Below are 18,223 nucleotides of genomic sequence, written 5' to 3' on the forward strand. Positions count from 1 at the left end.
TGGTGGATTCGATCTGCCAACGTTTTGGTTTCCGGGGAGCGGCTGGTGGATTCAAACTGCCGACCTTTTTGGTTAGTGGCTGAGCTCTTAACCACTGTACCACCAGGACTCCAAATACATATATGTATCCCAAAAATAAATATTAAAAAAAAATTCTTTTTAAAGCAGTATGTTAATGTGAATTTATTGGTTAATGTAGTTAAGGAAGGATTAGAACCTGAAATTAAGCTTTTAAACTCTCCATTAAGAAAAATGATTTTTTCTCTGGCAAATGTGAAAAGTAATAAAGAGAAATTAACACCCAAACTGCTTTAAGTAAATAAGGTAGACCAAGCAATAATAAAAGGATATTGAAAATAGGTTCAACAAATAGCTTTTATCAATAGCTGATCAGAATTTAAAAGGTACCCCTAATTGATGACGGTCAAGTATTTTACAGATGAACAAATTGATGTACAAGTTACTCACATAGTACATTTTCTTAAATAATCACATAGTACCTTTTTATAGTGTTTAATAGAAATTAACAAAAAATACCAAGGGCTTAAAGTTTCAAAACTGATTATTTTTATTCAGTGCCAAGCACATTGTAAAACTAGAGTATATTATTACGATTTAGCGACCTGCTATCTTAGTCCTCTTTCAAGAAAGAGTTCATTTATATAAACAAATATTCTGTCAAAGATTAAATGCATACCAGTATTTACATCTCTTATCTTGGAACTGTAAAAACTATTTTCATTTCTTCCAAAACCATTAGTTTGATGAAAATCAAAAAAAAAAAAAAAGTTTGCCATTCAAAAACTTCCCATTCAATGAGCACAAATATAATTCAAAATAGAAAACCCTTCTCATAAGCCCAATTTCAAACTAAGTGTCCTTCAAATGTTACTCTAAAAGCTTTCTTAGTGAGTGTGAAGAATGTGACACCATGTCTTTTACCAAAATAAGGGGAAAGCAGATAACTGGTCACATAGGCACATATATATCTAATACCTAACTTCTTCTGGGAAACCCTGGTGGCGTAGTAGTTAAGTGCTATGGCTGCTAACCAAAGGATTGGCAGTTCAAATCCACCAGGCACTCCTTGGAAACTCTGTGGGGCAGCTCTACTCTGTCCTATAGAGTTGCTATGAGTCATCGACTCGACGGCAACGGGTTTGGTTTTTAGCTTTTTAACTTCTTCTGAGGTCTACACATTGTAATCTCTTGACTATTGCCCAGAGAATCCAAACTTTTGATGTGTTGTTTTCATTTGTAATTTTTAAACAATGTGAAGGAGTTCTTTTCGGTCACCAGGCCAACTGGTATGCATAGTAATTATTAACTTTGTATTTAGCCATGGCTTTTACTTTTTGTCCATAGCATAAAATAGCTTGCTATGGTTTTGCTAAGGAGCCCTCATGGTGTGATGATTAAGCACATGGCTGCTAACTGAAAGATTGGTGGTTCAAACCCACTAGTGGCTCTGTGGGAGAAAAGACCTGGCCATAGGCTCCTGTATTACGGCTTACAAAATCCTATGAGGTAGTTCAGCTATGTCCTTTAGGGTCTCTGTGAGTTGAAATTGACACACACATAAAGACACGCACACACACACGATTTTGCTAAGAATTCAGGTCATCATATAAGGTAGATCAGTTTTTATAATTCACATATATCTGTGAAAAGAAAGTATTTCTTTAGAGCTCCTTTAAAAATGTAATGGCATAGTTTTTAAGAGGTGTACCCTAAAAGATAAGTAATGAGCAATATTTTAAATACTGTAAGTTTTGAGGTATATTTCCTTAATTATTATTCAGAAATATTAAGGGAGGCATTTGAGACATCTTCAAGGGAAACCACTTTCAGGTGTGAATTGGGGTTCACTTGATGTAGAAACAACCAAATTTACTGGTAATTTATTTATTGTACCTCAAGAGATAGCTAGTAAGAAGTATATCATATATCCCCAAATTACTGATTTTAAACAATATCCTGCGTTATTGTGTCTAATGTCATTAAAGATTAGCAAATTATCTCCTTTGGAAGTTGTTTCCAGCCTATGTCCTTACTTGTTTAACTGATGACGGCTGTATTTCTTTGAAGTGTTTCAGTATCAAAATGTGTCTCTGTTTCTGTCTCTTAAACCTAACGAGCACAGTATCAATGCTAGCAATCAGTTAATCTGCTGGATTCTTTTAAATGGACAGTAATTAAATGTTATTGTATAAAGGAAATAAAACTATACTTATATAAAGTATGGTATGATTTGTTTTCTGTTTTGTTTTTTAGCAGGCCTGTGCGATATCAGTGAAGGTACTGTAGTCCCAGAGGATCGCTGCAAATCTCCAACTTCTGGTAATTTGATTTAATATCATTAATAATCATAATTCTACAAAAACCCGTCTAGCATATCACTCTTCCTTTTTATAGATAAGCATGTAAAATATATCTACAAGGAACTGTGTAACATGTTTATTCTTAAAATCATAGTTTGCACTAGGTAACAATCCACATCTGTTACCTGTTGAAAAAGTCATCTAATTATTTTCTTAACTTTGTAATATTTGTACTTTTTTAGGGAAAATACATTTTACTTCTTACCATTGAATCAACTATTTTAATCATTTATAATCTTTTCTTTCCTCTAGGCATACCTGGCATAGTCTAGTAGAATAGGTAGATTCAAAGAAAAGTTGGTGATGTAAGCTGCTTTTTCTAGTCCTTAAATAATATCCATTTGACTATTATGAAAGATTTTAACACTTATAATTTAATGGTGACTGAGTCTTGGTGGCACAGTGGTTAAGAGCCCAGCTGCTAACCAAAAGGTTGGCAGATCATATCCAACAGCAGCTCCTTGGAAACCCTGTGGAGCAGTTCTGCTCTGTTCTGTAGGGTTGCTATGAATCGGAATTAACTGGAAGGCATTGGGTTTCAGATTTTGAAGGCAATTATTCCAACTGGTTTTATTTGTATTTTTGATAAAAGTAATTTTTTTATATCATTTTATAGCTATATTAAAGCAGTTCTTTCTTGTCCATAAATAGGTCTTTGTGTGACCTAAGTGTATATTAATGTTTCACAGGGACATTTTTAGTATCTTTTATGGACTCTTAAGATTAAAAGAAACTGAATTTATTATTTTATTTTAATAGAAACTTAGCTAATCTTTAGTAAGTTTGACTTTATAATTTAAACTACCATATTTGTTAAATCATTCTGGCTGAGAAGTTTCTTCAGCTACTAGAAAACTTGTTCTTAACATAAGTAACACTGTCTTTACATAGATTTTGATCCTTCCATAGCTGGTTTTACCACATCCAAAGCAATTAAAAGCTTGGAAAATATTCTGAAGTGTATTTAATTAACTGTGTCACATTTCAATTTACCATCTATTAGATCTTAGACTTTAAAATCTTCTCTGATATAATTTTTCTTTTTATAATTACATTATTTTCCTGGTATTGCACAAGTTTATCATTACTTTCTTTAAAAGAAACAAAAACCTTCTGTTTTCTTATTCTTTAAATTTTATAATTCAACTCATCATTAAGCTAATAAAACATATGGAGCCCTAGGAATCACATAATTAGCACCTAATATTAAGTCTGAACATTAAACATTAGTGAAATAAAATCAGTAATACAGAACAAGGAGCTGTATTTCCCACGTCATAGCACTAGAATTATTTCTGAATTTGAAATTTACAATTGTAGCATCTCTTTATTTGTTGCCATTTCTCCTCCAACTATCCCCAAATAAATACAATACCATTCTCATCCTCTTAACCTTCCCTAAAGGCCATGTGAATGCGCTTGTCAATGCAATAAGGACAAAAGACAAATTGGACATGCAATATTTTACATTTTAGTATTTCAAATGACCATCAAAAGTGTTTTAATAAGATTCAAATCAAATAAATTAATATTCCTTTTCATCCTAAGATAACTTTCAAAAGGTTTGTACATCTAGCAGCTTAGAGTAACTCAGTAAAAGGTAATTATAGATAGGTAAATTAGTAATATATATCTAAGTATATAAATACAGAAAGTGAATAAGGATAAAAATCTTCCAAATTCTGTCTTCCTCAAACCACAGAAACTCAAACATGGTTTAACATTTTCAAATATACTCTCTGGCCCATGTGGAAAGACATCATAGTTTTAACATTCAGATATGCCTATGACAATAGACGTTTTATTGTTTCTCTGTGAGCTTGAAATATAAAAAGTCACTGATAAATTGTGATTTCTTATCTTTAGTTAAAAAACTCTTAGTTTATTAGTCCTAGGTTATGCTGAGAATTTTCTGAGGAGTTAGATGCATTCCTGCGTATCAGGAAAGATTGCTTTGAAAAGAAAAAGGTGAGCGGGAGCAAATTTTAGTAGATAATAGTTATGTCCGAAACATGTTTCATATAGCAGGCGATAGATGTCAGTCATGCATAAGTACATAGAGCATTACAATGGAAACTAGAATGAGAGTCTAGAAAGCTGCCTGTTTTTGATACTGTATTCTCACCACTTAAGTGTGTCTTTCTCTACTTGTCCCTTTTTAAATAGTTAATGGTAATTTTTGCTATAGTGGGCTAATTGTCTCATTGTGTATTTTTAACTTTGCTGCCTTCACCTCTTTTTACATTCTGGTAGGGAAATAAAGGAACAATTTATTTCAGCTCCTTGTATCAAAAACGTATACCCAAACCAAACCCAGTGCCATTCAGTCGATTCCGACTCATAGCGACCCATAGAGTTTCCAAGGAGCGCCTGGCGGATTCAAACTGCCGAACCTTTGGTTAGCAGCCATGGCACTTAACCACTACACCACCAGGGTTTCCTCAAAAACATAAGTTCTACTAATTTGAGATGGTCAGAGAGAATAATGGTCATGAATTTGCAGTTAATCTAAACAGGAGCATATTATTTTAAAACATGAAAAGTTATAATTAAATGACCAGCCTCAGATACTTTCCATGATGAGATATGATGTAAATAAATAAATAATATAGTTACATATGCAGTATAGTATATTAAAGCCAATATAGTTAGTTAAGAAAATAATGTTAGCATTTATGGGAAAAGAAAAAATACATAAAAGTAGACTGAGCATTGAAATGATTCCCTCAGAAATACTAAGAAGACCATTATTATAGAACTTTAAAGTAGCCATATGCCTTTTATCAAAACCAATATGTTTACTCAAAATAATTCATGTAAATTGAAGGGAAACTCTCTTGAAAAACTTTTAAATCCCATAATCAAGATTTGTGATCTCAGCGGTTTAGCTAATCAATATCAAGGCCCTATTCAGTAATCCTCCTTAGAAATTTTAAGTAATGAATATAGTTTGTACTTTTCATTTATTTTTAAATCAGCCAACCTGCTCTATAAAGTAGAAAATTTATTTCATCTTGAACAAATGAAGAGGTATCCTTCATTTGACCTTTGTTTCAAAGAACTCGGATTGCTTCACTACCTTTTTTTTCTTTTTTTTTTTAAGTACTACATCAATATTAATAAATAAGTGAAAATACTGATACAGATATACCTGGCATACTAAAATGGTTAAAAAAAAATTTGTTAACTTACTTCAAACTGAGGAAAACCGACAGCCACATAGACCATCATGCCAGTGGTGCCTGCAGAAGTTGCCGTGTGCCTTAGAAGAAAACAACCTGTAGATATTTTCTTTGTTTATTTAACCATAGTAATATGGTTAATATATTCAAGTTAGATATGTTGAGAACAGTTTTGAAACTTTTTTATGAGATATCACAGAAATTATGACCACCAGTGGTTGGGATTTTCAGTTAGGGAAAACATAAATCTGCTTGTTTTGTTTACATTTATGGCTTATGTTTACTATTTTTATGTTGGAATAGATCTGTTCAGAATTTCATATTTATGTATAGATATGCTATTATGCTATCATTCTGATATGGAATATATCAATTAAGACTAGTACTAATAATAAATTTTCATACATTTATGTGGCTATTTAGTATCAGAGATGACAGTGATATTTAAAGACATATAACATCATATGACTATTATATTCTTTAAATCTGAATTATGTTTGGATGATAAACAAGTATATATATTACTGATTCTGGAAATGTTACTGAGCTCCTTGTTACCTATATGATTTTTTTAAATATATTTATGAGCATCAATAAACCCTAATTAGTAAAAAAGTCACTTGGATTTTAAAAAATAATCTTTTATGACTATTTTAGAAGTAATTGTAGCATGCCAATATTGACAGGTTTTAATTGGTCGGAGAGAAGAGACATCAAGAATATTTGCCATCTGGCCAAAGAAAAGAAGTACACTTTTTGTTAGGGTTAATTTTGACCTTATTTATTAAGAGTCAATACTATTACTAAAATAAAAAGCACAGAAATGAAATTAAGTTCTAGATGTTTGCTTATAACAGAAAAACTTCATTCAACAAATATTTATTTAGAGATTCCTATCTATTTTTTTTTTTTTTTTTATCTATGAAACCCTGGTGGCGTAGTGTATAACTATGGCTGCTAACCAAAAGGTCAGCAGTTTGAATCTACCAGGTGCTTCTTAGAAACCCTTGTGGCTTAGTGGTTAAGAGGTACGGCTGCTAACCAAAGGGCTGGCAGTTCAAATCCACCAGGCACTCCTTGGAAACTCTGTGGGGGCAGTTCTACTCTATCCTATAAGGTCACTATGAGTCGGAATCCACTCGACGGCAGCAAGTTTAGTTTTTGGATATATGTGAAGAGTTTGCGTAGTGGTTAAGTGTTAATGACTGCTAACCAAATGGTAGGCAGCTTGAATCTGCCAGGTGCTCCTTGGAAACTCCATGGGGCGGTTCTACTCTGTCCCATAGGGTCGCTATGAGTCAAAATTGACTCAATGGCAGGAGATTTGGTTTTTGGTTATATGTGAAGAATAGGAGCCCTTGTGGCACAGTGGTTAAAGCACTCAGCTGCTAATTGAAAGGGCAGTGGCTCAAACCAACCAGCTGCTCCATGGAAGAAAGATGTGGCTGTCTGCATCCATAAAGATTAAAAGATTACAGCCTTGAAAATTCTTTTGGGAAGTTCTACTCTGTCCTATAGGGTTGCTATGAGTCGGGATTGACTTGACAGTAGTGGGTTTGGTTTTTATATGTAAAGCACTCCACTTAGTACAAAGAGGATACAAAAACGAATCAGATAACGGGTCTCGCTTTTCAGGAATTCATTCCAATGGGAGAGGTCATCTTGTGTAAATTTAAAATACACGTTCTGAAGTGGTCAACATCATAAGTATACAGATAAAGTGTTATGGAAATTCAAAGGAGGGGAAGTGACTTACAACTGGGAAGATTATGAAAAATTTAATGGATAAAATACCATTTGAGATGTGCCTATAAAGGATGGGTAGTTTGACTCTTTAACAGTGGCCAACAAACTACCACTTAGGATTGCATTTATAAGAAAAGATTTATGTTAGAAATTAAAGAAATACTATTTATTTTAGACATTAGACACACATTTTTAATGAAAAAGGGAAAATAAAATTTTCATTATGAAAATGTTAGATAAGCTTATATGATAATGTTGAGAATCGTAGCTAAAATAAAATTAGCTTTTTCTTAGTAAATTTAAGTCAGAATTTGAACATAATTAAAAATATAAGTATTATCCCCACTGTGGGATAGGTATATAATTTTAAACTTTTTTGTAGCAGGCCAACTCTTAAGTAACAAAAGTTTTGCCATGATTGTACTCATACAGGATTCTGTTTTTCCTAGATGAACCTTTTTGAATTAACTAATGTCAAGATTTTTAAATTTTCTTTAAGAAACAATTCATTATCTCCTACTTATCTTTTTAACGTCTCTTTCAAGCCCAGATTTAATAATTTAGAATTCATAAACTTCTTGTACTGTTACAAAACTGTAGTTTCTATCTGAAAGAGAACATTTATCTTTTCGTTAAGACATCCTACCAAACCTGTTGCCATCCAGCCAATTCCAACTTATAGCAACCCTACTATAAAACTAAAAAAAAAAAAAAAAAATTTTTTTTTTTTATAGGACAGAGTAGAACTGTCCTGAAGGGTTTCCAAGGAGTGACTGGTAGATTCAAACTGCCAGCATTTTGGTTAGCAACCATAGCTCTTAACCACTACACCGCCAGGGCTCCAACTCCTGTTTAAAGAATTTTTGTTTGTTTCTCTCTTCAAAAACAAAACAAACAAAAAAATCCCAGATAAGAATTTCAGCTTATTTCTCTTATGCATGAGAAGCAAAGGAATAGAACATTTTTAGGGAGGAAAATAGGAGATCCAACCTAATCCTTGAAAGATTATAAAATCATAAATACCCCCAAGTCAAGGCAATTGGGTCAAAAGAAGTGTTTCCACTTTTGATCTTTAACAACAAAGCTTTCCATAGTATAATTTCAAATTGATGGAATTTTAATCAAATTATAATAATTGAGTGAAATATTATTTGTATATTTATATTTCCAAATTGTTATTTAATTAGGAAAATAATTCTAGATTACAGTTCATCTTTACATATACTGGGGATTGTTTTAATAGTATTGATTGCTGTTTTTGTGTAATGTTATGTAACTGTATATACGTGACAGATTCTTTTGGTCAGTAATGTGACTTTGTTTTAGAGGTTACCAGATTACTTCATTTGTACTTTTTTTTCCCATTACAGCTCAGTGTTTGTGACTGACTGTGTGCTTGTTCCTTCCATTGTCTTCATTTGTGTAGGTTCTTCATCACCACACAATTCAGATGATGAACAAAAAGTGAATAATTTTATAGAAAAGGGTATAGTATATTTATTTTAAAGTATTTTATTTACATTTAATTTATTTAGTTTACTTTGAATAGATTTTGACATTTTATATCAAAATATTATTTTCAGTGAAGACCAAAAGCAGAAAGTTTTCCAAGATGGTAGCCAGTGATATAGGTAGGAAATAGAAATTTCTATTTTGTTTCTAATCCTTGCTATATGCAGTGCTAACGCAACACCAGAAAATTATCCACTGCATTGCATTTTGTGTATATTAATTTGTTATTCCTTGTGCTAAACAATAATTAATCTCTTGGGCTGTGTCTCTTCTAAACTCATTGGGACAATAATTAATAAAAATCACTTTAATTGGGGTTACAGTTCTTTCTCTGACTTACAGTGTGAATTGTTCTATTAATTTTTATTTTTGCCTTATTTTTAAATAAAGCAGGGTTCAATTTATGCCATAAATAGCCCAGTTTTATAATTCCCAAGTTAGTTTTAAAGCGATTTTTTCGTTATTTCTATTTTTTTTCCTACCTTTACTCTACCTCCCTCACATTTTTCAAGATCCAGGTTGCAAAGAAATGTTTTTTTCCAAAGGTTGATTGTTTAGTCTGTAGTCTGCCCTGTAGGGAGTCCTGGTGGCTTAGTGGTTAAGTGCGCAACTGCTAACTGAAAGGTTGACAGTTTGAACCCACCAACCACTCCATGGAAGAAAGATGTGCCAGTCTGCTTCCATAAAGATTTACAGCCTTGGAAACCATGTGGGGCGGTTCTACTCTGTCCTGTAGGGTTGCTGAGTCGAAATCACCTCGACAGCAATCGAAGTCTGCCCTACTCCTGAGTTAAATGGATATATTTTCAACTGCGTTATTTAGTTCAGATTCTCAAAGTTCAAAATTGGAGAACAAATTCTGGGACAAAATCAAACTAGGGTTTTTTTTTTTTTTGATCACAAAATTTTAATGTTCTCCAGAGGTTTTTAAAGGCTAGAAAACCAGTTTTGGAAAAAGAATAAATTTAATCTTGATTTAAATCTAAAGTTTTTAATATACAATTATTATTATTAGCTTTTTTGTCCCAAAATTATTACCACATATTCCTTGAATTAAACCACATGTATTTCTAGGTAGCTGGAATAGCTTTAGTTTTTCTCATGATAATGCTTAATGTATAGTAAAATGAAATTATCAAAAATTCTTGGAATTAGTGTCCATGTTTTTGCATGTTGTAAATTGAACCCTGTTTGGTTATATTAATGGTTTCTATTAGTCATTTTTTAAATGAAGTGGCTTATTCTTGGGCAAAGGGCTCTTATTTACCTCTCTGTGGGTTTTTTTTAGTGAATCAGTTGGTAATAGTTAAATCACTTCAATTATATAATGACACTGTTATATAATAACTTTTCAAGCAATTTCATTTGTAATATATTATGTCTTAATAGTACTTTAGAGGTTCTTTTATTAACACATAATGTAAAAAGTTAGAAGGGACTTTCCTACGTATAGTTTACCAAACACCTTGTAGAATTTAATTACCTAGAAATTTTACCTTTTGTGAAAGACAGTTTGTATATAATTATATATATATATTTTTAATAATTTGTCTGATTTTTATTATGGGGGTTATGTTTGCTTCGTTAAATGTATTGACTAGCTTCCTACCTTTTTCTGTGCTTTGAAAAGGATGTATAACATGGAATATATGAGCTTGAATATTTGAAAGACTTTATTAACAAATTTATTAGGACTGAGATCATTATTGGAAAGATAAATCTTTGATTAACTTTCTTGCTTTCTTTTTAAGTTATTGGCCAGTTTTTCTTTAATTATGTCACTTTTATAGTTATACTTTTTGAGACACATGTTAACTTTAACTTTTCAAAATTCTGTCAGTACAGTTACGCGTAATTATTTTCATTTTTAAGAACCATTGTTATATTCTTTATTTTATATATAAGGTTTTTTTTTTTTTGATTCATTCAGTATGTTTATTAACCCTAAGATTAAGGTACATGGAAGGAAAGCTAACTTCTCAAATTTTTCTTTATTCAAAGGCAGTCTGCCATATTTTAGACTATAGTTTTTGCAGTTAAAAAAATATATATATTGGTATATCTTCCTACATTAGTATCTATTTTTGTGATAAGACTTAACACAAAATATGCTATTGAAAAACTCATCAGATCATAAGATGTCAATGCAATGTTAGAAGAAAATACATAGAATCCTCTGAAGACCTTTCTGTCAAGGCTGGAGTTTTCAGTGTGAGCTGTGGTATCAACAGTGTGGGACTCTTTGATCATTGTGACCTCATCATTTGAGCCTATCCTTGTTCTGAAGTATCCTTAACTTCATAAAATTATCACCTGTCTCTTCCTCAATCTACAAACATTTCATTTTTAGGCAGTTATACAGTGGCCTCTTAACGAAAAGCATAAGAATTAAGCCTGGAACTTCCAAGCTTGGCACTGATAAAAGAACCACCTTGTGTGGAAGGCTGACTGAATGGCTTGACTCTGAAATGTTTCGCCTATTTTGGAGGAGTAACTATTTCTGGTGTCAAATGGGGGGGCAGGGGAGAGAGAGGAAGGACAGCAGGATGCCATTCCCACCGTAGCAGTCTAATGCAAGCATGGGAAAACAACCCTTTTCTTACTGCCTGGCAGTGTAGCTGAGATTATAACTATATTTTTGTTAATGGACTTAGCAATTACAATTTTCATGGCATTGTACCAATGCTTTATAAATTTTTCTCACTTGATTCGTTCAGTAACCTCAATGAGCTAGAAACTATTATTCTGTTTTACAGATGAAACTGAGAGTTAACTGAATATATCTGTTGGTTACACAGCTAGCAAATAACATCTTGGTAGTCCAATGCCACACTTTATCCTCTTAAACAGTGTTTTACCTACTAAGAGAATTTACTGAAGGCTATAAGGATTCTAAAACAAATGCTTTATGTGAGTTGTAATTAGATAATCTGGTTATGGCACTCTTCTGTCTACAAGATAACCTGGAGAAAGATAGTTCATATTAAGTTCCTTCCTAATGCTGGGTCATATTGGTACCTATCACCCAAACACTATGCCTGGAAGTCTACTTTCCTTAAAGACCAGAGACAAGGGAATGGTATCTAAAGAGAATGGTGGAGTACCCTAACCCACCTATCCAAAACCTAACTTCATTGTTTCCTAATTGACCATAAACTCAGGTGAATAACGCTAGCAATGATTTCATTCTTTATGTATAACAACAACAACAGAAAAAAAAAAGTACCTTCGATTCCAACCCATAATGACTCTATGTGCACCAAATAGAACTGCACTCCATAGAGTTTTCAAGGCTGTGACCTTCCGAAAGGAGATCACCAGGCCTTTCTTCCAGGGCAACACTGAATGGTTTTGAACTGCCAGCCTTTCGAAGTAGTTGAGCACTTAGTTCTTTGTGCTACCCAGGGAGTCCTCACGTAGAACAGTAACCTGTAAAGGCATAGTTTAGACTTGTCAATTTAACAGCAAAAATATAGGAGAATATGATGTAATTGAAGCGTTCGTAAGGAAAGAGCCATGCATGTAATACACACTTAGTAATTATTTTTACCTGTTCAGACCTTATAATTAATTTCTGTTAGTAAAATCTTATTAAGCAACATTTCTAAAATAGCTATCTTTTCCTGTGACATTAGCAATTTCCATAACCACTTAGGAAATAAGTTTGGTTATTTTAAATAAAATAAAAATGTTTTATTTTCTCATTATTTATATTTTATAAAAATTTGCAAGTATAAAATTCTGTAAGGGTTTCATTATTATAGGTTTGTATAAAATAGTAGCAAAATGTATATCTATTAACAAAGTATTATTAAATTTTTTTATGATATCCTTATGAATAAGATAATAAAGTACAGACCAGATACTAGCATTGTTGTTGAAACTAATTAACTCTTTCTAAAGATTATTTAGATTATTAGTTCTCTTTCATTATAGTTCTGTTTCAGGCTCAAAGTAGGTGTCTAGCTGGATTCTATAGTCTGTACCCTTGCCTATACCTCATTTTATTACTAATTTTCACATAGAAGGAATGATTATCAAACTTGCTGATTATATGAAGCTATGAGGTTTTTTTTTTATGAGGGGAAAATAATACTAAAATTAAAAAATGAAGAATTGAAACTCATAATTTACCTGAGTTTTATCAACTACATGAAAGCATTCGATTGTGTGGATCATAACAAATCATGGGTAACAAAGAATTTAAATTCCAGAACAGTTCCTTGGGCTCATGTTCAACCTGTACATGGATCAAGAGAGTCATTCAAACAGAACAAGGGGATACTGTATAGTTCAGAATTGGAAAAGTTATGCAGCAGGGTTGTATCCGTCACCTAATTTATTTAATCCATATGCTAAACAGATAATCTGAGAAGCTGTAATATATGAAAAAGAACATGGCATCAAGAGCAGAGGAGACTCATGAACAACCTACAACATACAGATAACTTTGCTTGCAGAAAATGAAGACTACTTGAAGCACTTACTGAAGGTCACAGATTTCAGTATAGATTACACCTGAATGTGAAGAAAACAAAAAATCTTCGTAACTGGACCAGTAAACAACATCATGATAAAAGAAGAAGAAACTGAAGTTGTCAATAATTTCATTCTACTTGTATCAACAATCAACATCCATGGAAGCAGCAGTCAAGAAATCAAACAACGTAGCATTGGGCAAATCTGTTGCAAAAGACCTCCTTAAAGTTTTAAAAAGCAAAGATGTCACTTTGATGACTAAGGTGTGCCTGACCCAAGCCGTGGTCGTCTCAGTTGCATCACATGCATGTGAAAGCTGGACAGTGAAAAAGGAAGACAGAAGAATTGATGCATTAGAACCTTGGTGTTGGTAAAGAATATTGAATATACTGTGGACTGCCAGAAGAACAAACAAATCAGTCTTAGAAGAAATATGATCAGAATGCTCCCTAGAAGTGAGAATAGCGAGACTTCAACTTGCTTGGTTTGAACACATATCATCAGGAAAGACCAAATTGTAGAAAAGGATATCATGATTGATAGAAGGTAAGCGAAAGTGAAGGAAACTCTCAGTGAGGTGGATTGACACAATAGCCAAAACAATGGGCTCAAACATACCAACAATCAGGAACAGGACAAGTAACGTTTTGTTCTGTTAATCATAAGGTCTCTATGAGTTGAAGCCTACGGGCGGCAACTAACAACGAGTGCCACATCAAAATAATAGTGCATTTAATGGGCATCTCCTAAGTTCTAGAAACTATACTAGATATTTTTGGTGTGATATTTGTTAATATAGGGAGTATATCTCTCAAATTCTGAGTTAGTACAGTTATATAGTACTGCTATAACAGAAATACAAGCAGATGGCTTTAACAAAGAGAAGTTTATTTCTAACAGAAATACCACAAGTGGATGGCTTTAACAAAGAGAAGTTTATTTCCTCACAGTAAAGTGGGCTAAATATCCAAATTCAGGGTGTTAGCTCCAGGGGAAGGCTTTCTCTCTCTGTTGGCCTTCTTATCATTCTTCCTCCAGACTGGGAGCTTCTCTGGGCAGGAACCCCAGGTCCAAAGGATGTGCTCTGCTCCTGGCACTACTTTCTTGGTGGTATGAGGGCCCCCTGTCTCTCTCAAGAGATTGCCTCAAGACACAGTCCGATCTTGTAGATTGAGTCCTGCCTCACTAACACAACTGCTGCCCATCCTCCCTCATTAACATCATAGAGGCAGGATTTACAACATATAGGAAAATCACACAATACCAGGAATCATGGCCCAGCCAAAGTGATATACACATTTTTTGGGGGATTTTATAATTCAGTCCATGACAATGGGTAATGATTAATTTCTTAAAAACAATAAAAAAAAGTTGTCATCCAGTCAATTCAACTGATGGCAACCCCATGTGTGTCAGAGTAGAACTGTGTACTGTAGGGTTCTCAATGGCTGATGTTTTGGAAATAGATCACCAGGCCTTTCTTCCTAGTGCTTCTGGGTAGACTTGATCGTCCAACCTTTCCATTAGTGGCCAAGTGTGTTAACCATTTATACTGCGTAGGGTAACAGAAGTGGTGGGCAGGGTAACAGAAACCAAAGTAATTTTTGATGCCAATTTAAATGAAGGTAGTATTCATTATTCACTGTGATTCCTTTTTTAAACCTTCCAACACAACTTAAATCTCTTTCTTTTTATTCTAAATTACTAACTCATTAAATCATATAATTTTGAAGCAGTTTTAACCCCTTTATTTTTCAAGAAAATAAATTCTCAGAAAAGTCAAGTGACCCCATGATAATGACAGAAACCAGGTCTCTTGAGTGTTGTTTTACTACAGCATGTCTCTTCTCTGATGTTTCATATTTTATACTGAAGCATCCACTTTGTCTTTCTTGTTTGGTCTTATTTTTCTTTTGCTGTCTTCCCAATTATTTTACACTCACAAGTGAAAAATTCACAGAGATCTATTTGGTGTTCGTTGCCATATGAATGAGGTATGTTTTAAATTAAGTATTTTAAGTTATAAAATTATTTTCATTATTATAATACTTGAACAAAATAGTAATAATATTTTAAATGTGTATTCCCCTGAATTTCTCTAATAGTTTTTTAGGAAGACTAAAATCTTAACATCATTGGCATCTTATATATTCAAATTTTAGTTTTATTTCTGAATATATTTTCTATCAAACTTAATAATAAAACATGCTTACCAAAATCTGCTTTTTATTCCGGTATTTCCTGTGCGCATTTATCTCTCTTGTAGAATCACTTAACATTAAAATGATTGCGGTAATCTTCCTGGAAATAACGCTATGTTTGCTTCCTAACATAATTAAAGAAAATTAGTCTGAGTTAAAGGTACTTTACTGAAATAATGCCTTTGTCTACTCTTGATTCTTGAGAACTGTATTAGTTGTTGTTAGGTGCTGTCGAGTCTGTTCTGACTCATGGGGACCCCGTGTACAACAGAACAAAATACTGCCCAGTACTGTGCCTACCTCACAATTGTTGGTCTGTTTAAGCCCATTGTTGCAGCCACTGTGTCAGTAAATCTCATCGAGGGTCTCCCTCTCTTTCGGTGATCCTCTCCCTAACTAAGCATGATGCCCTTCCCCAAGAACTAGTCCCTCCTGATAACATGTCCAAAGTATATGAGATGAAGTCTCACCATCCTTCTAATGAGCATTCTGGCTGTACTTCTTCCAAGACAGATTTGTTCGTTCTTTTGTCAGCCTATAGTATATTCATTATTCTTCACCAACACCATAATTCAAAGGAATCAATTCTTCTTTGATCTCCCTTATTCATTATCCAACTTTCACGTGCATGTGAGGTGATTGAAAGCACCATGGCTTGGGTCAGGCACACCTTAGTCCTTAACGTGGCACCTTTCTTTTTAACACCCTAAAGAGATCTTTTGCAGCAGATTTGCCGAATGTACCACGTTGGTTGATTTCTTGACTGTTGGCTTCCGTGGGTGTTGATTGTGGATCCATGTAAAATGAAATCCTTGACAGCTTCAGTCTTTTCCCTGTTTATCATGATGATGCTTATTGGTCCATTTGTGAGGATTTTTGTTTTCTTCATGTTGAGGTGTAATCCATACTGAAGACTGTGGTCTTTGATCTTCATCAATAAGTGGTTCAAGTCCTCTTCACTTTCTGCAAGCAAGGTTGTATCATCTGCATATCACAGGTTGTTAATGAGCCTTCCTCCAGTCCTGTTGCCCTGTTCTTCATATAGTCCAGCTTCTTGGATTATTTGCTCACCATACAGATTGAGTAAGTATGGTTAAAAGATACAGCCCTGACACACACAGTATCCCCTTGTTCTGTTAGAATGATTGCCTCTTGATCTATGTACAGATTCCACATGAGTACAATTAAGTGTTCTGGAACTCCCCTTCTTTGCAATATTATCCATAATTTGTTATGATCCACACAGTCGAATGCCATTGCATAGTTAATAAAACACAAGTAAACATCTTTCTTTTTTTTTTTTTTAAACATCTTTCTGGCATTCTCTACTTTCTGCCAGGATCAGTCTGACATAGGTGATGATATTCCTGGTTCCACGTCCCCTTCTGAAACTGGCTTGGATTTCTGGCAGTTCCCTGTCGATATACTGCTATAACTGCTTTTGAATGATCTTCAGTAAAATTTTACTTGAGTGTGATATTAATGATATTATTCAATAATTTCCACATTCTATTGGATCATCTTTCTTTGAAATGGCCACAAATATGGGTTTCTTCCAGTCTGTTGGCCAGGTAGCTCTCTCCCAAATTTCTTGGCATAGACAAGTGAGTGCTTCCAGCACTGCATCTGTTTGTTGAAACATTTGGTATTCTGTCAATTTCTGGAACTTTGTTTTTTACCAATGCCTTCAGTGCAACTTGGACCTCTTCCTTCAGTACCATCAGTTCTTGATCATATGCTACCTCCTAAAATGGTTGAATGTCAACCAATTCTTTTTGTTACAGTGACTCTGTGTATTACTTCCATCTTCTTTTAATGTTTCCTGCATTGTTTAATACATGAGAACTATAAATGGCAATTTATGTTCTGCCATTATTTGTGTAAACCCTTTTACTCTGTACAAAATGCTGTTTGAGATGTTGTTAAGAGTTTAATTATGGTGATATTTTTACTAGACATACTAATCATTAAGGTTTATAGATTTTCTTGTAAAGCAATTAGAGTCGGGAAAAAAAAATGTTGAAGACAAAAGTCACAGGATAGTTCAAGAATGAAAAGAACTTGTTATAACCTAATCTTGACCAGACAGGTAGTTGTATCTCTTTTAAAATTTCCATTTATTTCAGGGAATGGATACGTGTTCTGTGAGTAATTTTCAAAAGTCATCTTTTTTTATTAATAAGCCTGTGTTTAATTTGGTCTCTTTTTGTTTAATTTGTGAAGAAATACAGGTTTCTGTAGAAGTAATGTTCCAGTGACAGATTTTGTTTACTCATCGATTTATTCATTTATCTCGAAGTTTGTTGAGCATCCAGTACGTGCTAGATAGATATATGGAAACAATGTTTTGCAAGATAAATTCTTTCCAGAACTCATGGGATTTATATTCTAGCCTTGGAACTAGACATTGATATTATTAGTTTTAATGGCTGTTAAGATAATATTTGGTCAGTGCTAAGAAAGTTTCTACTTCTTCCAGTTTTTCCCCCAGATTCCTTAAAGAAAAAATCTAATCCTTTTCCATATCATGTCACTTCAACTCCTTAACAACCATCATCATACTTTACATGAGTCTTTTTTCTTCTCTGTTGCTCTGTCCTTCAAGCTGATTTTTTAGTCCCTTTACCATCCTGGTTGTTTTTTTGTTTTGTTTTGTTTTGTTTTTTGCTGTTTCTGACAACCTCATCGTACTGTTTATTAATAAATCCTTTTACATTTTATT

At 33.4% G+C, this 18,223-nt stretch overlaps 1 protein-coding gene across 4 annotated transcripts in view; it reads left to right on the forward strand.

Annotated features, from left to right (window-relative positions):
• The window catches only part of STXBP5 (syntaxin binding protein 5), a 207,520-nt gene that overhangs the window by 141,463 nt on the left and 47,834 nt on the right, over positions 1-18,223 (forward strand). For 2 of the 4 annotated variants that reach the window (XM_049903167.1, XM_049903181.1), the window contains exons 19-21: positions 2,275-2,340; positions 8,736-8,795; positions 8,893-8,940. In XM_049903167.1, the coding sequence (XP_049759124.1) occupies positions 2,275-2,340; positions 8,736-8,795; positions 8,893-8,940 (174 nt within the window). The remainder of the gene's footprint in view (positions 1-2,274; positions 2,341-8,735; positions 8,796-8,892; positions 8,941-18,223) is intronic. The other 2 variants (XM_049903176.1, XM_049903180.1) reach the window with 2 other exon arrangements.

Source organism: Elephas maximus, chromosome 1, assembly GCF_024166365.1.
Source record: "Elephas maximus indicus isolate mEleMax1 chromosome 1, mEleMax1 primary haplotype, whole genome shotgun sequence".
In the NCBI taxonomy this organism is placed as follows: Eukaryota; Metazoa; Chordata; class Mammalia; order Proboscidea; family Elephantidae; genus Elephas; species Elephas maximus.